The sequence below is a fragment of the Musa acuminata genome, chromosome BXJ2-1, assembly GCF_036884655.1.
Source record: "Musa acuminata AAA Group cultivar baxijiao chromosome BXJ2-1, Cavendish_Baxijiao_AAA, whole genome shotgun sequence".
NCBI lineage: Eukaryota > Viridiplantae > Streptophyta > Magnoliopsida > Zingiberales > Musaceae > Musa > Musa acuminata.
The window spans coordinates 3,997,581-4,022,343 of NC_088338.1; the positions used below are offsets into that span (position 1 = coordinate 3,997,581).

Consider the following 24,763-nt stretch of genomic DNA (forward strand, 5'->3'; position numbering starts at 1 on the left):
AAGCCTTTCCTTAGCGGGGCCCGGCCCCACCTCTGCTATGATGGCGTCGAGAGGTCCAAAAGGTCCATCGGGGACTTTGTGGATCCGATCCAATGCAAGGGCATCTCAATTTTGGTTCCAGTGGGGATCCGATCTTTAACACCTCGGGGGGCACGAAGTCAAACACGTATCGACGTGGAACGGAGACTAAATGGGATGAGACGGAGGTGATGTATGTTTTCGAGTTACGTGCTAAACACTTTCATTTGGTTTGGGGTTTGGCTCGCAGGACGTCGCAGGGGCCGACCCACCGGCCGCCGGGGAGTACTCTCGCAGCCGACTGCGTTGTAGGCCGCCGTTCGCGGATAGATCCGAGAAGAGAAGGGGAAGGCGGACTTCTCCCTCCTCCGCGATGGCTTCCCACCTCAAAGATTACGGTGCCCTCTCTCTCTCTCTCTCTCTCTCTCTCTATCTATCTAACACAATACGCACCATTTCTTGATTGCTCGTGGAAATGGCGTATGATTAGTGTGCCTTTTCGTTGACTGATTCCTTTATGAATGGGGGAGAGTGGATCGAATCTAAACTTCTCCAAACTGTTGCGGTTCTCAGGACAAGCGTTTGTGATCATGGGAGTCAGCGGCACCGGGAAATCGTGAGACCATTTCTACCCTTCTTCTAGTACTACTAATATGATGCTGTTTCAGCCCCATTTTCATTCCTACGAATGCAGAATGCTTCTCTTACTTCTTTTCAGATAATAAATATTTTTGATAGCAGAACTGTATAGATCAATTGGGGAAGCTTCTTTTCAGATAATCTGCCATTGATGCAATTGATTCGATTTCACACTCTTCACTTAATTGAGGAAAACAAAAAAATTACATATGTAGTAAACTGGAAAACACAAATGATTTCCTCCTGCAGTCACTGGGAAGAACATAGATGATTAATTTGGTACAAGTCCAACAACATAGCATAGCATGGATTAAGGACCTTGGTAAGCAATCTATGGTGAGTCTGCTGAGGCTTCATGGATCTTCCAATTTGTCTAGCTGAATGCAACATGTGATAAACACATCAATATCTCTTAGACTATTCAAGTTTACGATCTGTCAAAGAGTCTTGCTTTCTGATTTCCATATGTGGCATGCTTGCAAGATACCTGACTGGTGAATGCCCTCTTACTTTGATCCATTTTAATGGGTCTTTCCCATTTGCGATATGCTTCCGTCAGCAGCAGGCAGGTCTTTGGTATCAGTAAAGACTGAGCTATCAACTGTGTTACATTTTGCTTCTGCTATTCCTGCATGCAAACATTTTCAAGCCAGTAGGTTTTGCCAACAAGTGCTGTTAATATGAACTATGATGCTTTGATATATTTTTCTGCAGATAAATCAGTGTTATTGTAGTAGGCACTTACTATTTGATGTAGAACACTTGCTCTTGTCTTGTGCTATCAGGACTGTTGCTGAGATGCTTGCAAAGGCACTAGATTGCAGCTTTCTTGAAGCTGATGACTTCCACTCACAGGCAAACAAAGGTAAATTCTGTATCATCCTTGTGATTTCCTTTCCTTGGCTTTTTAGGCACATTGAACAGAGACAAACATGTATTCAAAACACCTTTACTACAATAAATTGCTCACGAACATCAGTCAAGGATGGATTAGGACAATAGATGTACACAAGCATGTTTCTATGTTTCGGATTTGGAAAGACCAGAAGAGGTTACATGAAGACATGGAAGCAATCAATAAAAATATATATTTTTTACCATCAGATACACCTTTTGCCTGTGAGAAGTATTAACACTGGAAAAAGGTTTGTGAGGGGGGCTTTAAGCGGAGGAAAACCCAAAAAGTGATATAAAGTTGCCCCTCAGATTAAACAAACAGATGAGCACTTCTCACAAGAATATCATCAAGGCATACCTTTTTTAGAAAAAGAACTCTGATCAGTACAGTTTCACAATATTTTATGTTAGTGGCATAAGCTGATGACTGGTTTTCTGTCTCCAGTACAATTTTCATGTTCATGAAATGTAAAGATATGTAAATTGGACTGATTCTTTGAACATGGAAATCATCTTGATTTCCTTTCTATGTTGTTGTATTATGGTTTACTGTTAATGGTCATACTATTCTGTAATGCCAGGTACTGCAATATGACTGACTCATGATGCTCCAGAGATAATTATCATGATAAATGCATAAAGAGCCTTGTGAACTTCTGTCATAAGATGATAATTTGACACGGATTTGTCAATTAGTAGTAGTTTAATATGGTCTTGTGACACTACTTGTTTCTGTTCTGCATGGCACCATGTCCAAATTTTGTGTTCTTTTCAATCTGCCCTCTCAAACAACCCAGAGCACTTTCTTTAGGAGCAGCATCTCTTCACATGCCCCTAAAACCCTAGCTTAGATCAATGTAGATTTATGATCAGTGGCAGCAATATTTAAAGCTTGCAGTAGCTTTTGAATTAATGGTTAGAAATGCATAGTATCCTTTAATTGGAGTAACAAATGAAAGTGAATTGACTGTTCTGTTTCGCAGCACAGACAAGATGAGAAAAGGGGTTCCGCTTACAGATGAAGATCGATTCCCATGGCTTGAAGCACTCCGCGATGTGGTCGGGAAGATCATGAGCTCCAGTAAAAATGTAACTCTTACCTGTTCTGCACTGCAGAAAAAGTACCGGGAGATCCTCAGGTCAGCCGATGCCGATTACAAGCCGGGACAGTACACCATCTGCAGGGTGAAATTTATATGCTTAGAGGCTCCAGTGGAAGTAATTGCAGACAGGATCAGGAGAAGATCAAAAGATGGGAAGCATTTCATGCCTGTTTCTCTGTTGCAGTCCCAGTTGGACCTGCTTCAGATTGATGAAGCCGAAGGAGTGATTAGGGTTGATGCCACCATGAGCCGTGAAGCCATTTTAGAGAGCATACTGACAAGCCAATTTTGATGACAGAAGTGGGCAGCTGATTGTTTGAAGTGAGAATAAAGCTTAATAGTTCTGCTAGTGACTGAAGGTAATAAGCTGGCATGCATAGCAGAGCATACAGTCGATAAATTTGATGGTTTGGTGTCGACTGATGACACCAGTTAAACATGAATAATCATCTCTTGCTAGTGAACTCATTTCAATTGCCAAAGCAGGATAAGTATTTATTAGACACTAGTGGAACATTTTCTCCATCATACGAAGTGATTGCTAAGTACAACTTCAGATGATGTTATCTGTTCCTTTGGAATAATTAATGATTTTAAGTTCAATGTAATTGATGGTGGAGAAATATTGCATCTATACATGTGATGGTGAGAAGAAAAGTTTACTAACACAAGTTGAAATATTGCATCTATACATGTGATGGTGTGAAGAAAAGTTGACTAACACAAGTTGAAATATTGTGTGTGCACACAGATCACCATTTTTTTCCCCTCGAGCCAACATGGAAATCATGTCAAAGAAAGGAAAGGGAAGCTATAGATGATGAAATCACAAACTGACATCAATTCAAACAAGACATGGAAGGCATAGACAACATGTATCAATGGAACAGTCTGCTCCTTCAAGCCACAAACAACAATGTTACAGAGGAACATGGTTGCTAGGAGAGGAACGCCTACCTGCTGACTCTAAGATACTAGGAGAAAGTTGGTGTATCATTGAAAAGGAACAAGCAATGTCACATTTCTTATGAAGTCATCAAAAGAAGTAAAGACTCTATCAAACAGAGAATGTTAACCTGATACAGCACAATAAATATTCACTGACCTGAGAGCAAACCCATAGGCAGAAAAATATATTTCATATAATCTGATACAAAATGGTGATGAGCAAAGAAAATTGTATATTCCATGAGTTTGATGCAAATTCTTGGATATTCACAGTTTCACTTCAATGATTTATCATCCCAAATACTAAAGACACTTATCAAAGACTGACGGTTCAAAACCTTATTCGGTAAACCTTAAAAAATGTCAATTGGTTTAGTTTGATAAATACCTTGATCATTGACAACAAGAATCTGCAAACAAATCTCACCTTTGCCGTCTATCTTTTCTATTAAAAAAAGAAAACAACTCAATCGTTGCTCAGTGAAAAGAAAATTAAGATCCAGAATATTTAAGGACACTAGACACATTGAAAACTCAAGAAGATGGACAATGCAGAAAAGATGCACCCTGCAATATAATTCATGAGGAAAAGGGTGCAGACATCTCTAAAGGACTTTCTTGAGAGACAAAACAAGCTGGACAGATCTCATATTCTCAACAAGGATATAATTCAGAGTGCAAAGACAGGTATTGACAAAGATATAATTGAAACTAAGAGAGTGATGCACAACACAATCTCCTGACAGATGATAACCACAAGATTATGTTGGAAATTGTCGGTCAAGTTCTGGCGCCTAAAGCCAGTGAAGTGCAAGCTATTATAAACCCTAAACCTACAGAAATTTCCAGCGTGTCTGGAGCTTAGTATCATAAGCAAAGTTATACATATAGCTGCCAAAACATTGAAAGAGAGCAATGACTCAATCATACCGCTCGGTGTCTGAAGAGTGATACAAATCACCAAATGGTAAGAATCATCAGTATCATAAGCAGTAAGCATGACAAACATGATCGAATGGGCACCATTTCTAAAGGGGCACTGGTCCGATCGAGTAAATTCTCAATCGATTTGGTCATCTGCAACTTGGCTGTTCGGAAACAATGCTTCTCTTCTCTTTGCAAAACCTGCAGGTTCCATACTCTGCCCTCTAAATTTCAGCTCCCCTGCCCCCCTAAAACCAGGATCTGCACAACCAGACCTAAATGGCATCCCTGAGCCTCCAGGGTGACGAGAAGGAGACACATATCTTCGAGGTGGACCTCGTAATGCCGCTCCTCTTGATTCCCTAAGATCACCAGCTCTCACACCATCAACATAAGCTCTGTCAGCAGCTCCAGAGCCCAAAAGACTACTCGAAGAAGAAGAAGCATCCTCAGTATTGAAAGACTCCTCCGTTGTCCACCCCAAGGAGTCCTTCTTCTTCACATAGAACTGCCATAATATCCCAATCAAAAACAAAAGTAGCAGAAGAGCAGGACCACTCCACACCACAGTGTTAGCGTGCAACCCGAAAGCTGGAAAATTCGACCGATAAATCCCAATGTAACCATTGCCAAGCCCCAGAACCACAAGCTTTCCACGGTCCGCTGCTAGCATAGGCTTTGCTCCCAATGGCCCATCAGCACTGGCATCCGAATTCAAGAACTGGGACTGCATCTCATGGATGGCAGCTGAGAACAGAGGACGAGGTGCCCCGACCCTGCCCGGGAACTGAGAGGAGATGTTGTACACGAAGAACTTGTCGTAGCTTGCTACGAGGAGATACCCTTTGATGGTTCGGATCGCTGCGGGTCCGTCGATCTCTGACTTCCTTACCGACCGAACCCGGCACTTGAGGTTGGCCACATCCCCAAGAAGCACGACGTGGATCAGGTCACCTCCAGCAGTCAAGCCATATGCCTTCAGCCGCTCCGACAAGTCAAAGGAGTAGGCTTTGGCGACCGAGCCATTCAGCCCCTCACACTCGGTCTCCCTCACCGCCATGGACTTGAGGTCCAGTGACCCGGCGCCTGTCTCGGTTAGGAAGAGAAGCCTTTGCTTCATGAAAGCCAATGGCGGACCCGAAGCAATGGCCGTGCCGTACAGGGTGCCATTCTCCGTGAACACTCGGATCCTCCCGCCGCCGTCCGATGCCAGGACGTAGCGGACCCGCCCCACCTGATGGACCTCCAGGCGGGAGACCGGCGGCGAGTCCAACTCGCGCGACCCACGGATGAAGGGCTTCGAGCTGCCAACCGAGAGAGTGAGCCAATCATCGCCGCTGGCGGCAGACTCGTGGAGGCGGTGGGCCGTGATGGAGCCGTCGGCGTGGCCGGAGAAGAGGAGGCTCTCGTTGCGACGGGAGGAAAGGTAGGAGAGCATCGACGTCACGGGGGAGTCGGACAGAGAGGGCAGCTCGATGACGACGTCGCCTGTGGAGGAGAACACGTAGACCCGGCCGTGAGTGTCTCCGACAGCGAAGTATTTGCCGAGGCCGTCGAGCTCCTCATACGGGAGCACGGTGGCGACAGCGGCGGAGGCCTCCAATCGCACCGCCGCGGCGAACAGGAACCTCTCCGACCAGGAGGTCTTGTACTTAGTGACGGAAACTGCGGAGGACCGGGCGGCGCCTTCCGCCACGGCCGCGGACGCCGCCTGCGGCGTTGAGAGGACGGGGATGATGGTCTCCAGATCCATGGGTAGATCGGAAGAACGGTCAGATCGCGCGGAGAGGCAGGCGGAGAGGGAGGACTGGAGGGCTGAGACGGTCTCAGAGAGGGACTCGACTAAGGTTTCGAGGCGCTGGAGCTGGGACTCCTGGCGGTCTAGGAGGGCGACGGTATCGGCTCCGGCGTCGGCGGAGGAGGCGAGCGGGAAGGATAGGAGGAGAGGGAGTAGGAAGGCGGTCGCCGCCATGTACGGAGAGCGAGGGTTCCCGCTGCTCCGCGCCAGATCTTGTATTCTAGTGGCGGAGCGCGATCGAGGAGGAAGGGCGGATGGGATCGACGGAATCAGGCTTTTAGGGAGGACATTTAGGTGAAGAGGTCGCGCTTGCTCCGCCTCTTTGATGAGAGCGAAGAGGCGGCGACGCCCGGTGGGGGAGTGGGAGGCGATCGGGATCGCATGTTGAGCTTGCAGCAGCAGAGTATGATCCACTTCGTCTCAGAATCCGACACGGTTTTTTCGTTTTCTTCACGTGGATAATGCTTATGTAAAGTTAAGCTTATTGTGTAGACAGAAATATTTGCCTGAATAATAATATTTTTGCAAGAGAGATATTTTTCTTATGATTAATTATATCCAATGAGCTACTATTAATCAAACTATTGATTAGTAAAAATCATAATAATTTATTTTAAAATTAAACTTTATTTTGTTATTACAAAAATCCTAATATTAATTTATTTCAAGAAACTATACAATTGAATGATTTTCAATAATATTGTTTATTATTTATTTTAAACTTTTCCTGTACATCATCCTTTTTTTTTTTTACCATGTGTGTTATAGAAAGAAAAAAAACTTCCAAATATTTTCCTCTCTCTCTCTCTCTCTCTCTCTATATTTATATATATGTGTGTGTGAGAGGGAGAGAGAGATGTCAATATAATGACTTGTAATAAGATCATGATTTGAAGAGAGTCTTATATATATAATAAAAAAAGACATGGACCAAAACCTACTAAATTAATTCATTGTTCCGATACTAATTCTGTGGATATGTTTCTGTAGGTCCTTTAGTACCACTTAATGCTTTCCTATCATGTGTGCTCACCATAAATCTTATTATGTACGTCACCAAAATACTGTCATATGGATTTGCTCACGTTATGTACAACATGTAAATGTAAGGAAGCATGACCATAACGTGTTCGCTGTGTAAGAGTCTCCATTGAGAAATCATGATGGTTAACACATCAACATCATTAGGTAATTAATATGTCTCAAAAGATTGTCTTATAGGCAGTTTAATATAAAGGAAAAAATTAGTTTTAAAAAATCATAGGTAAGAAGATTGAAATATACAAGCATTTTTTTTACTATTTTAATACAAATAAATCATGATTTCTAAGTACTTGCGATCAATTATATGAAGTTTTAAATGAATCATTATCTAATCTAACATAATTATCTCATGTCTTTCTTTCAATTTGTTCTTCTACTATTAATCAATTCATCTAGTCATGGACAGCATATTATTTTTATGATCCTTAATTTATGTAGAAAGGGTTGTGTGGTGGATTCTTTGTGTTCTCTTTAAACCAAAATGTGTTTGGTTAGTATCTAAGTATGAAAGACCCCCCCTCACAAGAAAAGGTTCATAAAGGAGTTTATCAGAGTGGTCAAGAAAGTTTGTTTCTTTCTTCTTCTTACTTTTCATGAAGCAGATTTTTGGTGATCTGAGAGAAAAGAAAAACTAGAAGTTTTTTACATTGAGTATGACTGAATTAATAATCTGACTGTTTGTTTCATTAATTATTTGTGAGCAAGATACTTCAAGTAATTGTCAGATATAGCCGAGAAATATCTTAATATCCTGTGACTACTGTATCCAAAATGTTTTTATGTGGACACACAAGCAATTTGAAGTAATAATGCTCCAAAATTAAATTGGTAAGCTCTTCTATGAAATGTAGATTTCACATTAATCAACACGTAGTTAGAGAAGGGCTTGTCATGTTTAGAGGGTTGCACTTATTTGCCAATTGACAACCCTAGTTAATCAGTGACAGAATAGGACTTCTGAGTTCTGATTGTTATCATTATTTTCAGTAGCGAAATAAAGAGAATAATTTTCCTACCATCTGCTTAAGGTAGTAAGATAATTCTATCATGCTCTCATAAACAAATAATCACAATACCAAAAAAGGATAAATCAGAATTTTAACCATAATTACCTGAGCATTCCCTCACTCTTTTTGACTTAGCAGATGCTTCTACATTACCATTTTCTTGTGCAGTGGATCCTGATGGCAATGCAGCACAAGCGGGAGGCAAAACTGGGGACCAAGTCTTGGACACAAGCTTCTTCTTTGGTGATGAATTGTGGCCTGCTGACAAATTGGATTTCACTAAAACAGCTATCAAAGCAAAGCCAGAGTTTAACTTTGTGGTAAGCAGGTATGATCTTATGAAAGCTGGTTGTCTTACAAGCCTTCAAAAATTTAGAAGCAGTGAGAATACTTGTTAGAGACTTTTTGTCCAATAATGAACTGTTCTTTCTAGTTTCCTATTCTAAGTTGATTCATGCAATAAAATGCAACTTTTTTCTCAATTACATGAAAGAATCAAGGGCAGTAGAATGCAATATGTTACCTGTAAACCTTGAACCATCTGCATACATTTTTGTGAAAATAATTCATTCTGCTGCCTCTGGTGTTGGTTTCCATTTTAACACGGGAGTAGATGCAGCTGTAAAATGATTAACTAAGAGGTCAGCTTCTCGCCTGATTTGGCGGGAGCCCTGACAGAAGCACAAAAAGCAGCTGATTACTTCATCTAAGGCTTTATCAAATTGTCTTGTATTTGAGTAATCAGCCAATGCCGTTTGAAGAGCAGCCAAGTATCCTATCTTCTTTCATTGACACTATCTTCCAATTTTCTAAAGCATAGAGGCAGTTTCTCTAATATTAATTTTGAGAAAAGCAGTAAAAATAAAACCTGATCTAGTGGCATTATTAAAATCCAGCAAAATGAACCATCAGAGTCTGATATGTGCAACTTACTCCTTGTTGCTGTCATATGCTCCTTTTGCCTTCTTTGCTGATCAACCTGAAACAATAAGCAAACTCAGATCTACACCAAAATATAAAAAAAGATTATCTTCTCTTTGGAATTGATCAATATTAGTCATTCACATAATGTCAACTATTTGGAACATAACTAATTCATATAACTAAGAAAATGACTTTCAATGAATTCAAGCTTGGTGGCATGAAACCAACTTCATCGGTTTAAATTATTTTAGTTCATCTCTTCACTTATTCATTGCTTCACTGAATCAAAAAGTTTTTTATAATTCAATAGTTTCATCTTCTGTGTAAATTCCAGGTCAAATATCTTGTCAAGCATGCTTCCTGCTAACTTGTGGGACTAACTCCATTCACACTGCTAGTTTTCATTCTTCCAGACCAGCAATGACTCTCTTCTCCCGCTGTCAAAAAGACCAACATGTATTGCACCGCAGATTTACAATCAAGATGAGCCACTTCTAATAGATATGAAATTGCTCTCTGAGGCTAATATTGAAGATTTTATAGAGCAAAATGTGCTTATCTGAGCCTCTGACGTTGTCAACAGTTCCCTCCATCTTCTACCAACTCATGCAAGCAGTGATCCATTATGATTTGACCTGAGGAAAATCCATTTAAAGCCATCTAGGATGTGTTAGATATGCATCATGATTGGGTAGGTGATAGGAGCACAATTTTACTTGTGTTTTGATACACATTTGCATGGGATCAGCTTAACCACCATATAAAGCAGTCACAGAATCAACCAAATGCCTACCAACTGGTTGTAAAAAGGCCAACAAGATGAGATGACTGACCTCAGTCCGCCATATGAAGACAACATGGGTAGTTAAATGCAGTTGCACCCAGCAACCAATGGCCACAACCTTGCTCGGCTTCTTGACCCCCTCCTTGGACGTGCATGTCGTACTCCTCCTCCATCCAAGGATGAGTGGCGGCCCCTCCCCATTCATCCCCCTCCTGCTGGTTGCAGCTCTAAGTGTGTTCTTGTGCTGGGAAGATCTGGTGAACTGCTATGGGTTCGTATCCGAGATCCAGGATGCTACCATCACGATAGCCAGCGTCACCATCCTGGCCGTCACAACGCTCTTCATAGTCCAGTCCATGACGGAACTGATCATCGTCCCGCTTGCATTCCTGCTCGTGGTCTTGCTGCTCAGGACGGCACTGATTGGTCCGCTGGTGATTCTCATACTGATCCACTTCCTCGGCAAGTTCTTCTGCTGCTCGTCGGAGAAGACGCCGTCGTTTTGGGAGGGGGAGCAGGAGAGCAAGGATGGAGGTGGTGGTGGGTTGGGTTGGTTTTTGTTTGTGATCCTCTGCCTGCTTCTTTATGCATGGTTTTACGAGGGGGAGGGTTATGGCTGGATCTGTTTAGTGTTCGGAATGGCCTTCATACTGTACTTCAACATGCTTTAGGCTGAACATTGAATTTTGACCATTGCAGTTTCTATTGTTTTGAGATGCATTCATACTGATAAATGCTACAAGAAGAAGAAACATAAGAATACCTAATATCTCAACTATTTAAAATAGACTACATCGACTATTTCAACAAGAACAATAAGAATTCATAATACCACCTCAACCATTTAGAACAAACTACATCAATTATATTAACCACAGGTTACTTTTATCATCAATAAGCTCTACAAAAAACAACATTCTTAATTAAGTTACGAACATCTAAATTTTATTTATAGCCTCTATTTCTTCATACACTAACAGTAATTATCTAATTGATTTTAATTATGTTATCAATATGTCTCCTTATCTATATTATCTTAAACGATATTTACACATTATATCACAAACCTAAGCTATATCTAATTATCGACGAATGAATCTGTACAACCATGCCATTATTTTCATCTCATCTCAGTGACAAAAAATTCATAATCAACATTGATAAATGCATGACTATTATATTAAGTCCATTTAAATGTTAATTTACATACTTTAAAATTGCTTCAATCCAATTTCAGCTCACTAATTTAGGGATTAAGGATCACTATGTAGAAGTAAGTAAATATTCCTTGAAAGAATTAGATCCGTTTTACCCATAAAAGAGAACCATCTAACAAAAAATGTGTTGTCATTAGTATGATTAGATGATTAAAATATGCAATAAAAGCCTATCATTTTGTACAATAACAAATTTCATATGAAGTATAATCAACATTACAGAGAATGCAGAAGCTGCAGTAAATGCTCCATGACAGGCTTCCTCAAGTAAATCAATGTTTCCTCATTCACAAAAGGACTAAGCAATGAGTTGTTAATCCTCCATAAAACCTTGGTACAAAAAATTTATCTGCCAAGCTTCTCCCAACCAGTAAACTAGTAGCCTAGAAAGAAAAAGAAAGAGGACGCCAGACAGGGACAGGGCCTTCCAATAACATTGAATTTCCAAAAATCACAACTTTGGTAGCAAGATGTTGGAATGCAAAAGAAAGAATCTATGGCATTTTTTTTAGATTTTTTTTTTTCAAAAGGGTAATTGACATAGGTAGGATTCGAGTCATTTTGTGATAAACTGTCAAGGTTTTTACTAGCCAAGATAGATTAGCATGGCCCTTGCGAAAGAATGACATGCACAAATCGAAAAATTTTCTTAGATATTAGTTGCATGAAATCGTCAATGCAATATAATCAATCCTATGTAAGGCTTGTAAGATTATTCTAATCCCTTGGTACTAAATAGATAATCCAAAGAATGAAACAACAATAAGACATAAATCTAAATTCACTATCTAAGAAAATTTACATGGTCTAACATTCCTTACATGCATCCACGAAAAAGAATCAAATTCACTATCGAGAAAAGACACTATAAGTTTCATTAAATTAATTGAAACTGGAACCCAGAAATCTTAACCTTTAAATAGAAACCTTGGGAGAGTAGTTCTTTTTTTTTTTTACCTTCTCTCCCACCAATATTTAATATGTATAGATTATTTTTTTCGTCAGAAATTTTTTGATACTTAATTCTTTGTCCTCAAAGCAATGTTTTGATAATCTAAAAATAGTTACCAATCCCTAAAGATTTTGGGCATCACTTGTCAACTTACATATGGTATAAGAACAAGTAATCGTGTCTTTTATCAGAGTTTGTAAGGAAAAGATCTAAACGACCAATCTGGAAGAGGAAGGATGCAAGAATTACAGACTTACCCCGGACCAGCAAAGCCCACAAAAACCATGTAGCGGCACAGAGACCTCTGTTGTTGTCCTTCTCGGCGTAGAGATCTCTCTGCCCTTCTCTCCTCAAACAAAGACCCAAACAACGTTATCGAGCCAATCAATGCATTCCGAGTCCACCGAATCGACCTCGGCGGCAACGAAGAAAAAGAAATCTCTACCGGGAATATTCTGAGTCCGATTGGGGAGGATGATGATCTCGGAGCTCATCGGCATCAGGCGGGCCTCCGCACCGGCGCAGCCCCTCATCCTCGAGCTCGCCGGTGAGGGCTTCGTGGAGATTTCAAAAAAGAATCCATCCTCCACCAAAGACACGAAGAAAAAATCGAAAAAAAAAATCAAAATCCATGATTCTTACGAAGGAACTGGACCTCGATTCGGATGGCTTGGTTAGGGATGGGGGGAGGGCCGGCCTTGCGCTTCCTGCCTCATCTGGGCCGCCATGGTTAGAGATCGGAGCGAGAGCGCGCGAGCGCGAGGTTGTTATAACGAAGTGACGCGTTCTTTTAGATTCGTGCAATATAGTGTCCAACGGTGGAACTCGTTCTATGTTTTTTTTTCCTTGATGGTTAATACTCCCAATTGCAATTTTGATTCATAAAGAAGAATTTTATGGACCTTATTTTGGTAATCTTTATGATCCCAAAAAGGAAAAAATGATTTATTATTTTTACTTAATAACAAAATTAGTTACCAATTTATATTCTTAGATATTATTCAATGAAAAAAAAATGTCATGTGAACTCATATACTGCTTTTTTTTGAAGTAATAAAAAATCAAACACCAAGACCTTGCGAAAGTTTTTATTAATATAATTAGTTAGCATATTTCAATTATGAACTTAGGTGATTTTATCTAAATTATACGAAAGACACCCTTGTTTGTCCGTCTATAAAGGGTCAATTTTGTTGAAATATCTTATGATCCCCTAATAATATATAAAAAAATAAAAGAAGCATTTAAATTAAGATCTTATAAGTTATTTTAGCAAACATTTAATAGGTAATATAGATTATAAATATAGATTTAATAAGTTTTAAACAGTCATATAATAAAGGACTTAAAGTGACCCGTGACAATCAAAAGTCACACAAAGTGCCTACATGACATTGTTATAAAACAAGACGATAAATCAATATTAAACAATATCCTAAAAGCTCATCCAATCATGTGTCATCTGTATAACTCTATGGTGCTATAATAGCTGATATTTTATATTATTATATGAAGCTAAAAAACCTTTAAAATTAATATATAGATATTTTAATTTTATATAATTTTACCTATGTATAATAACCGCACATAATCTATATTTATAATACTAAAAGAATCATAAAAGCTAACCAAAATGAGACTCTCAAATCTACTATAAGTTATTTACATTGTTATGCAGAGCATAAATAAAATTTAAAAAATATAAAATATACATAAATATTATATCAAACAGCATGTATATACATAAATATTATATGAAACAGCATGTACATATTTGTCCATGGCATTTCATAATTTATAAATTTAAGGGAACCTAATTCTTAACACCTTTTATCTTGATTTTATTCTAATACTAGAAATACAAATGATCTAGAAACTCAAATTTTATATTATGTTTGTATTAAAAATAGAGATTTTCAAAATATTATATGGACGTAATGGTAAATTCTGTCTTTTTCTCTAATCAGGATGGAGAGAGAGAGAGAGAGAGAGAGGAGTTTTCAACATTAATGTTCACAATTATTATACATTCTCTTACCTTCGATTGTAATATTCATGTTCTCATGCATCTATTTACTTATAAAGAAAATATAAATTTGAATCAAATTTACTTTACCTATCTCATTCTTTAAACGTCTCTTTTCCGCAATCTAACTTATCCACTAATTCTATTTCAAACTAATTGATGAGGTCAAATTGAGTAGAGTGCATGCCAAACTCATACGTTGCCACGTGTCACCTCAATTGAATCATAAATATTTTTTATATCCCTCTTTCGATAGTTTCACACATAGCTTTTTAATTTCAACCTTTGAGTTATTTACGAATCTTTAATTCTACAGGCAAATAATCTCTTTATATTATATACATGCATATATTGAAAAAAAATCTTTTTGATTCTTCACAATCATACATGCAAACGTGCAAGAAAACCTATATAGAATCATGTAATCCGCTTAATACAATATTTATATTACTACTTGATCTCCCTTAATAAGTATTTATCGACTTTCTTTTATTTTTGATAAGGGATAATTTGGTCGATCGATCATTGGTGTGATCTACGAGCACGAGCGATGGGTGCACTCTTTTGGAGCATGTGAGCTCCAAAAGATGTCTCTAAGTGTAAGGGAGACCTAGCGGGCTTATGAGCCCTTGGTCCCTTAGTTCCCATACTTCTCAATCAATGTAAGACTAAATGACTTTATTTCTGATAAGGGATAATTTGTTTGGCTGAGGTGTAGGCCTTAGACCCTCCTTCTATTTAGAGCCATAAGGGATAATTTGGTTGGTCGATCATTGGTGCGGGCCGTAGGCTCGCGAGGAATTATCCACTTTGGACGATGGGCGTACCCGTACGGTTTTATCCTTTCGGAACATATAAATTCCAAAAAAATACTTCTAAGAGTAAGGGAGACCTAACGGACTTATGAACCATTAGTTCTCATACTCCTCAACAAATGTGAGATTAAATGACCTTATTAATTTTATTTCATGTATTATATGAGATTCTACTAATATCTCCGTAAAAAATAATGTCGTTTCTATTATATCTACATAAGTTCACAATGCGAATATAATAAAATAATATAAGGTGTTTCCAACATAAAAAATGGTTTTCATAATAGATTGCAAGGGAGAGAAAGTTATGTTCAATGATTCCATGAGAATATTCCCGTTGGTCAAAGGTAGATTATTCCATATAAAGGCAAAGTTTGTCTTCTTATGGGCAGGCAGGCATGCACGCATCTCATCGAGTCCAACTGTGCTAAGTCAGAGTAGATGTGACGTACAAGGCATTGACTCAGAACATGTCTTCATTTGCGTTGCCGTCCCCTTTCGAGATCAAATTGACATTAATATTTGTCTAAAAATACCTATTGGAAAATTTGAAGGATATTAATTGGAGAATATTAATTTTTTTAATATGAGGGAGTTACATATTTATCCTTACATTTCCCTCCCAATATTTAGATTTTACAATATACATCTATTCAAGTATTCATATCCTCTATATTAATCTTATGTCAACTATGGTGGACAACGAGTCCTAAAATTTAAATACATAAAATATAATTTTTCATTTTCTTTAATTATTTGAATTCTTTGATTTTTGAAACATAAATTTATAGAGGTAAATTTATAATTTTATATGAGGTATTAATATCAATTGAAGTATTGATGTCGATAATATATTAACAAACTTAAATTTAGAACTTTCTTTTATATATATATATATTATGAATGATAAGTGATGAAGTTGAGATTGGGAGTTATGATATTATGATAAACTGTCAAAATCTTTACTAACTAAATTAGTTGATGTCTTAAGAGATAATATTAATCATGGTTAGTATTAATAAATTTTTAATTTTATTCATGATAATATATATTTATATTTATATTTGTCAGAATTTTTACTTTTCACAAAGTATCCCATTTTCAAAAGTTTCACAAAGCATCTCAATTTTTTTTAATTTATAGAATTATTATTTTAGTTTTTTTTTTACAAAAGAAATATTATTTAGGATATAATTTACAAAATGAGATGAATTTTAGTGTTATTGAAAAAGGTGAGACACTATATGAAAAATTTGAGTCACTATGCAGGGAAAAGGGAGGTATATATATATATATATATATATATATGCATTTTATTTAAGAAGTTTTAGGTGCAAAAAAGGTCTTCTAAAAATGGAGAAGGATAATTATGTAAAAGCACATAATAATTAAATAAGGTTTAGGTAAAAAGGCCTTCTTTAATACCCGCTCTATGAGTTCACGAAACGGAGGTAGTTAATATCGCTTTCATGGCTGAAGTCAATTCAGCTGCTCCATCTCCACCGCTCCGCACTGTTTCTCTTCAAAGAATTCGTCACCTTCGTTCACCCATCAAATACCGGGATTTCTTTATCGAATTTTATATAGCGGGTCGAATAGAGACAAAAATGTCACCGCGGAATCTTCCCTGTGGTTTGTTCCAATATTCCAGCGCTATTTGGGGGGGGTGTGGCACAGGTAGGTTTTAGGTTCGTGAAAGTTTTGATCTTTGAAGTTTTCTCTGTGCGTTGCAGTTCAAGGTCTCTGATGATGGGGGGGAAATGAAGATCTTTCTTTTGCTGTGTGTTTCAGCAAATCTCTGATTTTTAGAAGTTATCTGACATAACTTTGGTGATGTCTCAGAAGAGATCGAGGAGTCTGATCTCGAAGCGGTGGTGAAGAAAGGGGTTTTATGGAGATGGAGGGGAGGGGGTACTCGGACTTGCTCAGGAACTCCAGCGAGGAGATGATTCTCAAGTCTCTGATGGAGAATCCGATCGGGAGTTCTGCACCGACCATGGAGATGCCGGGATTTAGGAACACGCCGCAGACGTTTCGAGGAGACAGCGAGGAGCTCTTCAACAGCTGGCTGATGAACGGAGAGGCAAGAATGAAGCTCAAACTTGGACCTATTTCTTCTGTTTTGCTCTTAATCCACGATAAATATCCAGAGCAATAAATGATTCACGAAAGCAACACATACTTTGTGTTGCAGATTGTTGTTCTACTTCTGGTCAATGTAGAATGACCTAGTTATAGAGTTCTTCAGCATTGAGACGAGAAAAATTTTTAGGGATTAAAGAGAGTCACCTATGATTGTTTGGCCAGCCTGAAAAAATTTATCTAGGTACCTATTACACTTATGGAACGAATTTTGTTTCACTAGAAACAGACATATAAGATGTCGGTGCTTATTTAGAAATATCTCGTGATTAAATAAACATGGAAGCAATTAGAGGAATTAACAACACTCCGAATGTGATAATTATGTGGTACGATGTGTACTTCTTCAACATGAATGGAGAGTTCCTTTTGTTGTAGAATTGTTCATGGTTCCTGAGAGATAGAGAACTCTGAATACTCTATACTCATAAAAGAAGATACGAGTCAGACATACACTAAATTTTGTCTGTGGAGTTTCATGATCGAGGACTACTTTGGAAAATTGCAATTTAAAATCATCGTGTTTAGTTGCGGCTCAGATTTTTAGGATAATTGATTTTGTAGTCTACACAGTGATCACATATTTGATTGATCTTTCTACAGATTCCTGGTTTCAGCTCTCCAAATGGTGTTCATTGTCCTTGGCAACTATCTCGGAAGTAAGTTGACCTACACAATTTGCATCCTGAATATGTCGGCATAATTTTTTTTGTGTCGCTGACCTCATACTATATCTTCTCAAATTTTATTGATTATGCTTTGGAATCAAAAGCTATGAAAACAGAACTTATATGTGAATGTGTTTTCTGAATTTTGTTATAGCTAATTCTTCCTCCTTGCAGAATGTCAACAGAGATCACTGCTTTTGCAAATCAGCAAAATGGGACTGTGCAGAGGCAAAATACAGAGGATAAAAGTTTTAACGTGCTTGATGATCAGTCAAGTGATGTTGAGTGTTCTATCAGGTGGGTCCTGCTCTTTGTAATGATAGTACTAATTTTCTCCCGTTGACATTCCTGTGGACATTGACCGCTGGAGTAAATCATAGCGATAAATTTTACTCGATTGCTGAAATTACCCCAATGAATTTGGACAATAGATTGATCACTTTGTAGTACTAGAAAACTTTTCAGATTTTGATAATGCCTACTGTCTCCATAACTATCTTAGATGAACTTCTCATAACTAATGGCATTGCATGTCTTTTTCATTCATTGACTGATCTGTTGGAGTATACGATCAGGAGAACTGCAGAAAAAAGCATGCAAGCTAGTAATTTGTTGTTGGCCAAGGTAAATTTTCTTTATGAAGCTTTTGGATTTCAACAATTTTGAGCTATTATTGCAAAAAAATATGTTTCTTCTGCAATGTCAAGAAGTATGTGAAGATTTGCTTTTTTTTACATTCTATGCAGGCATGGTTTCACAGTTCTCAGCCAATGACTAGAAGTCGATCTTCAGAGCTACGGTAGAATACTTACTCCTTCATTTGATATTGCCACACTTCATCTCAAAGAAAAAAAACATTTTAAAGTTCTTGATGGATTTCTTTTAGCAGCTTATTTATAGTTTTCGAGCAAATTTTACTTTCCTGGCTAATAGAGTTATTCATTTTTTGCTTCAAGTCATGTTGTTATTCTTAGTTAACTACGAGGATAAATGTTTGATTAGTTCCTTCTTATGATATAGTTGGAAGCTTTATATTTTGTCGTAATCTAGCATTAACAGTTTCCTAATAATTCTGATCTACAATCACATGAAACCCATCTATATTTGTTTAGGAGAAAATTCATTTGTGTTAAGAAGCATAAATGTAATAACCTATCAAAAGCTTTCTTAGCAGCTATGCATATTAGTTTAATAGCAATTTAACCTTCAGTGGATTGGATAGAGAAACATTTCCCATCAGTACAAAGTTAAGCTCATTAGTAAAACTGATGAGGTTAAAACTTGCCTGGCAAGCTCCTATGCAGCTTGATTAAGTTTAAGGAACAGATAAATAAAAAAAAATCACAATTACATTTCAACAACAGCTAGTTACATAATTATATGTTAGTGTTGGCAAAATATTATGTAAAGAGACAAAGTTTGACTGTTCTATTGAGATTCTAGCAAGAGTATCTCACACGGTGTTCAAACAAAGCTTATATAATATCAGATTTTCAGTAATTACTAGACTCTGTCCTTGAGCAGGTTGCTTTTGTTTCAAAATTAAAATGATTTATCTCAAGCTACTCTTGGTTATTAATAATCCAAGATAGAGTGGCCTACCTCCACAAACATTAGATGGTTTGCACCTAGAAGATCAGCATAATCAAGTTTAGTTTGAGGCTTCTAATTAGACAATTAAAGCCTTATAAATAGCAAGTTTGATCTCATTTAATAAGCCTGAAATTTTGTTGACCTACATTGTTGGAACATTTGTCTTCAGGAGGAGGTATGCTGCCATGCAAAACAGCCAAATGCAAGCAATTGCCGAAGCCCAAAATAACATCATAGTAGCAGGTATTGAGAAGGGGAGGCAACAACTTACGAGTGACTTATGTAACATCTCAATGGGGGAGACTGCCAGTCAACTTCAGACATTCATGTCTCCATCTAATTCAGCTACTTCTCCATTTGACGCTCCATTGGCAACAGTCGATATGGTTTCTTCTGTTGTGAGCATGCTTAAAGATGCACTGGAAACGAAGAAGCTTGGTAGACAAGTTGATGGTGAAACTTTAGAAGGAAGTTCTTATGGGCTTTTAAATGTTCAACCAGAAGGAAATAGAATCTGTAATCAAGATGCCACAGATCAGGTTCTCTGGCCACCCAACACATTTGATTTTGTATCCTCCATTCATGAGCAAAATTCAAGAAACTCAAAATTTGAGAAGCCCTTGGAACTAAACATGGACGGATTTGTTCCTCCAGCAAATCAATTCCGAACTGCCACAATCTCACAAGAACCATCACAGAGTGGATCATCAACTGCTGTGCCAACGCTTTCAACCGGCTTTGAAGTATGTGATGATCTTTCCAACTCAACACAAACTATTTCTGTTTGTGAGAGTTCCAAAAAGCATACCGGAAATGGAAATTTGAATCATAAGACTAGAGGTCTGTCGCAATTTTTATGACTGCAATTCACAGTTTTGGTTGATCAAGCACTTCCAGTACTTCTTTAGCTTTTCTTGCATATACTTCTGAATTTCTGTACATATGCACATCCAAACCTAGAAGTCTGGAATCAGATCCTGCATATAAATTAAATAGATCTTGATATAATCTTCTACAGTGGAGATTTACTGAAAACTAACTTGTGTGAGCACTAACTTTAATTGATCTCAAAAGACAATATTGCTTTTTTACCCATTACAAGTAGTATAAATGTATATCCTTGGACAATTCGTGATTTAATTTCATTGCAGAAAACAGAGAAAAAATGCTACAAAGCAACTTCAAGGATGATAGGAAGGTATGTACTCTGATAGCAAGATAAAAATAATTTTCTTGGTAAAAGCATTATTTACTTTTTATCACTCAATCATTTGGCCTCTATTTACTTTTTCAGAAAGGAAATCCAGTTCTGATGGGATCAGTTTCCTCAGGAGTTTTAGGTACCTTTTAACAAATTCTCATTATTTTCGCAGCTCCTTGCCTACTCTTGGCATCTATTCTGTGGAATATCTTTATGTAGATCATTCCGAACTATATGACAAAAATGATCTTCATCTTCATCTTCATCTCATATATAGGCTTATATGATTCGTACAGTTCTTGATCCATCATCTGAGGTTTGGTCATTTAAAGATAGCCCGATTATGTGGAGATGATCCTATTCCACAATTTTTTTTCACATCTTAATGATACTTGAGATAGCTCATTGCTTATAATTTGTTTTATTTCACATGACTTAGTTTATTTGTATTCTAGTCTTAAATCTTAACCAGAAAAGTGTTATGCAGAAGACAAGGGTGATTCTACAAAGAAACGCAGGGTTGAGCGCTCACGAAAGTACGTATCCTATAACTTGAATGCCTGTTATCATATCCTTGTTTGTAAAAGCTTTGCTAAAAGAATCGTCTATTTCTTGATACTGTAGTAACCCTAAGTTACATTTGCTAAAATTAAGGTCTTAAATTTCCAGATGTCTTTTAAGCATGAAAAACTTTTGGGGGTACTTTCAAACCATGAAATTGTATCTTCTGGTTGAGTCTTTCAACAATTTTGAGTACAGCACAAGGGATTTGCAATCTCTCACAAGACATGATATCACCAAAGGCCACACATGTTTTCTTGCTTCCCCTTTTATCTCCACAGGACTTTGGAAGCTTCAGTAAACATGGATGTAATTGTGCTTTTCTCTAGCAGGGTCCTTTGTTATATGATAAATTTTCATATTATATTCTCAACCCTAACCTTATCTTGCTTATGATTTTTGGCAATTTTAACAAGGTAGTACTTCCATCCTCTCCTGTAATATTGAGTACAGTACAAGGGATTAGCTATCCCTCACAAAACATGATTTTACCAAAGGTGACATGTTTTCTGAATCCCCTTTAATTTTCACATTACTTTAGAAGCTTCAGTATCAATGCAATTGCTTTTCTCTAGCAGGTTCTTTGCCACATGATAAGAGTTCCTACTTTAGTCTCAACCCTAGCCTTGTCTTGCTTATGATTTTTAGCATTTTGACAATTAGGTAGTATTGACATTCTCTCTTGTAATCTCTCTATTTCCTTGCAGGACTTGCCACAAAACTTTCCAACAACAGTAAACATCAATTTTCCTGAATGGATTAGCATATTTTCTAGTTTCTAAAGATGCTACAAACTGGTGAATTCTTATCAGTTTCAATGGAGAATGGGGATCTATTTAATTCGTTATCTGGGTCAATAATGATTACAAGAAGGCTAGACTGCATATGTACTATCCCACTAACATTAAATTAATAAATTGATTTACTAGTTAGCTAACCTGATCATAATTTTTACAAAATTTGGAGAAGGTCATACAATTTGCATGATGTCAATGTTGAAAACATTTTTGTTGTTGGTTTAAAAATTTGAGTTTGATGGTCATGCTTGGTGGTTCAGAATGGCAGAAGCAAAGGAAAGAAATTTGGCACCAATGTTGCCATCGGATATGCAATCAGTTCTAAAGCGCTGTGAAACTCTTGAGAAGGAAGTGCGCTCACTCAAGCTTAACCTTTCATTCATGAATAGGTATGTAATGATGCATATCACATGTTTTACACTTTTATGGTCCTTCATTGTCAAGAACAAAACCCTCAGTTCAGCTTGTTATCTTATTCTTGAAGTTATGCTTATGTTTGCAATTGCAATAGGATCTTACTCTCTATTGATCAAGAGACTGTTGTCACAATTCCAGGAAGGATTCTGAGCAAACTAAACAAATCGAAGAGCTTCAAAAAGAGAATGAAGATCTAAAGGATGAGAAACGGCGCCTTGTTGAAGAGATCGAAAGGATTTACCCTGAAAGTGGTAGTTGGTGATACCTTGCAACTGACTCCTGCATAAATATTGTGTTCATAATGTCTAAACACAAACAAACTTAGCACACAAAAGGAGAGATCTCCCCGGAAGTTGTATACTTTACATAAATTATAGATATGTATATTCCAAGTAAACTGTTTGGATATTGGTTTCCATGGGTATAGAAAGATTACTCTGAGTCTCTTTGGAACTCTCAATGAGCTAAGATTGTTCTGTATTACTCATTACATTAACTGATATATTCTTCTTTGAGCAGTTCAAACACAAAACACTTGATAAAATCTATGCATCCAGTTTTTTAATCCCAACCCTCCTGATCGCATTGTATGTGCCAAGAATTCATCTGTCCTCATCCTGTGAACACTAGATAGGGTCTGATGTGCCTAAGTTATCTCTGAAAACTTATATACCAAAGATTTAGTATTTTACAAGAACTAGATTGACAATTTCTTGTGATTTGTTACGATTTTATTCCTTTCAAGCAAAAATTAAAATCGGCTCCCTTACACATGCATATGAATTGTGGTTAGGGATAAAAGGATGAGATTTAATGATGTAATAATATACTTTGTCGCTATATATACATGAAGTAACAATAAATGATGAAAATCATAGTATAATTAACCAACTTTTTATTATACTCAAAGTCATAATTTCTTTTTCAATAATAGCAATAAATTTTAATATTTTAATTTTTTCCTGAATCAATAATAGTTAAATCTTTAGCTTACATTAAAATATTTTTAGATTTTCCTCTACATCATCTCATACCACTAATTTAATTACATGGCATATATATCCATATGATCTTTGATAATTCTTCCTCATTTTATTATGAAGTTTTTTTTTGGCCAATGATTATTATTAATATATGTAAAGAAGAATCCACTGCCACCATGTTTCATGCCTTATCTTTGAGAAGCTCTCCATTTGCATGCAAAAGGCCATTCTACAGTGCATTCTCTTCTCAGAAGACTTCAGCACCTTATCTTTAATACTCCAACTTGATCCATAGCCACAAACAGTTGGGTGTTCTGTTCTCATCCAGATGTGATTCTTTCCATTATTCAGTTCCATACAACCACAGAGATGACCCACTAGGCTCCAAGTTGAGCTAAAAATATTCTAGGTTAGGTCAATGCCATTATAATTTGATTATGGAGTAGAACTAAACAAAATGTATAGCCAAATTTGATCTGCTTTATTTTTTTTCAGATTTTTTTAACCTGTCATTTGACATTTTATTTACTCTCACTTGGGATATAATAAGCCAATTAATAAGTCAATTATCATATCCAATCCAATTATGTCATATGTTGTGCATACAAATGGTTTTGCAAATAAAATCATTAACACTTGGATTCTATGCTAATCATTAATCTTGTATTTACATTTTCCATATCAACATTAACACTGCATTCTTAGTGAATGAATCAAATGAAGGGGGGTAAAGTGGCATACACTACTAGAATTAAAAGTATCCCCAAAATCAAGTGGACAAAATCTATAATAAAGCTAATTCTTTTTTTATTTTTGCTTTGGTTAAAGTAAAGAAAGTGTAGATGTTTATATAATGAATAATTGTGTATGATTATTAAAATTATACAAAGAAGTTAAATAATTAATTAAAGTACAAAGTACACCTTGTAACATAATTTACATCATTTTTTAATCATAAGATACTAAAAAATAATAAAGCATTTAATATATTTATAATAAAATATAAAATTCTCATAAAAAACTTATAGAGGGAGGATATAGTTAAGTTGGATGCACACACAACAACATGTGGTAAGAATATACATCAAATAATGTCTCATCTTTTAGTAAAACTTTTATGGATTTAATAATATTGATAAAAAAATTAATATGGCATAGAAGAGGAAGACTTTGTGTGTAAATCTCATTCATATCATATATCTCCAGTCTATTCAAATTCTACATATTAGGTTTTTAATATGCAAATAAAACAATATATCTGTGGTTGAACTTAAAGTTGGATTTGAGCCTATATATTAATTGCTT

General features: G+C 36.9%; 3 protein-coding genes across 11 annotated transcripts; 2 read left to right on the forward strand and 1 right to left on the reverse strand.

Moving 5' to 3' along the window:
- Positions 1–156: 156 nt before the first annotated feature.
- Positions 157–4,535, forward strand: LOC103984901 (gluconokinase). 2 transcript variants are annotated; one of them, XR_010481579.1, is made up of 5 exons: positions 157–416; positions 592–634; positions 1,443–1,522; positions 2,543–3,016; positions 3,409–4,535. XR_010481579.1 is itself a non-coding variant. In XM_009402479.3 (4 exons), exons 1-4 carry the CDS (start codon positions 392–394, stop codon positions 2,947–2,949), a joined length of 555 nt encoding a protein of 184 aa, XP_009400754.2. In that variant the 5' UTR covers positions 158–391; the 3' UTR covers positions 2,950–3,314. The 2 variants fall into 2 exon arrangements, 1 of the variants encoding a protein (XP_009400754.2); XM_009402479.3 differs by lacking the exon at positions 3,409–4,535 and having other exon boundaries at positions 158–416; positions 2,543–3,314.
- Positions 815–6,773, reverse strand: LOC135598505 (uncharacterized membrane protein At1g75140-like). 2 transcript variants are annotated; one of them, XM_065092370.1, is made up of 5 exons: positions 4,536–6,773; positions 2,825–2,965; positions 1,403–2,732; positions 1,145–1,285; positions 815–1,034 (listed from the first exon to the last, which is right to left on the reverse strand). In XM_065092370.1, the coding sequence occupies exon 1, from the start codon at positions 6,499–6,501 to the stop codon at positions 4,666–4,668; it is 1,836 nt and encodes a 611-aa protein (XP_064948442.1). In that variant the 5' UTR covers positions 6,502–6,773; the 3' UTR covers positions 815–1,034; positions 1,145–1,285; positions 1,403–2,732; positions 2,825–2,965; positions 4,536–4,665. The 2 variants fall into 2 exon arrangements, with proteins under 2 accessions (XP_064948442.1, XP_064948440.1); XM_065092368.1 differs by having other exon boundaries at positions 815–1,285.
- A 9,794-nt stretch (positions 6,774–16,567) lies between these two features.
- LOC103984893 (protein CYCLOPS) lies at positions 16,568–22,938 on the forward strand. 7 transcript variants are annotated; one of them, XM_065092372.1, is made up of 13 exons: positions 16,568–16,773; positions 16,939–17,179; positions 17,842–17,897; positions 18,081–18,203; positions 18,482–18,530; positions 18,653–18,705; positions 19,669–20,339; positions 20,651–20,697; positions 20,794–20,839; positions 21,173–21,236; positions 21,969–21,995; positions 22,319–22,447; positions 22,614–22,938. In XM_065092372.1, exons 2-13 carry the CDS (start codon positions 16,988–16,990, stop codon positions 22,735–22,737), a joined length of 1,581 nt encoding a protein of 526 aa, XP_064948444.1. In that variant the 5' UTR covers positions 16,568–16,773; positions 16,939–16,987; the 3' UTR covers positions 22,738–22,938. The 7 variants fall into 7 exon arrangements, with proteins under 7 accessions (XP_064948444.1, XP_064948447.1, XP_064948443.1 ...); XM_065092375.1 differs by lacking the exon at positions 16,568–16,773 and adding an exon at positions 16,774–16,835 and having other exon boundaries at positions 22,570–22,938; XM_065092371.1 differs by lacking the exon at positions 16,568–16,773 and adding an exon at positions 16,774–16,835.
- The last annotated feature ends 1,825 nt before the right edge of the window (positions 22,939–24,763 follow it).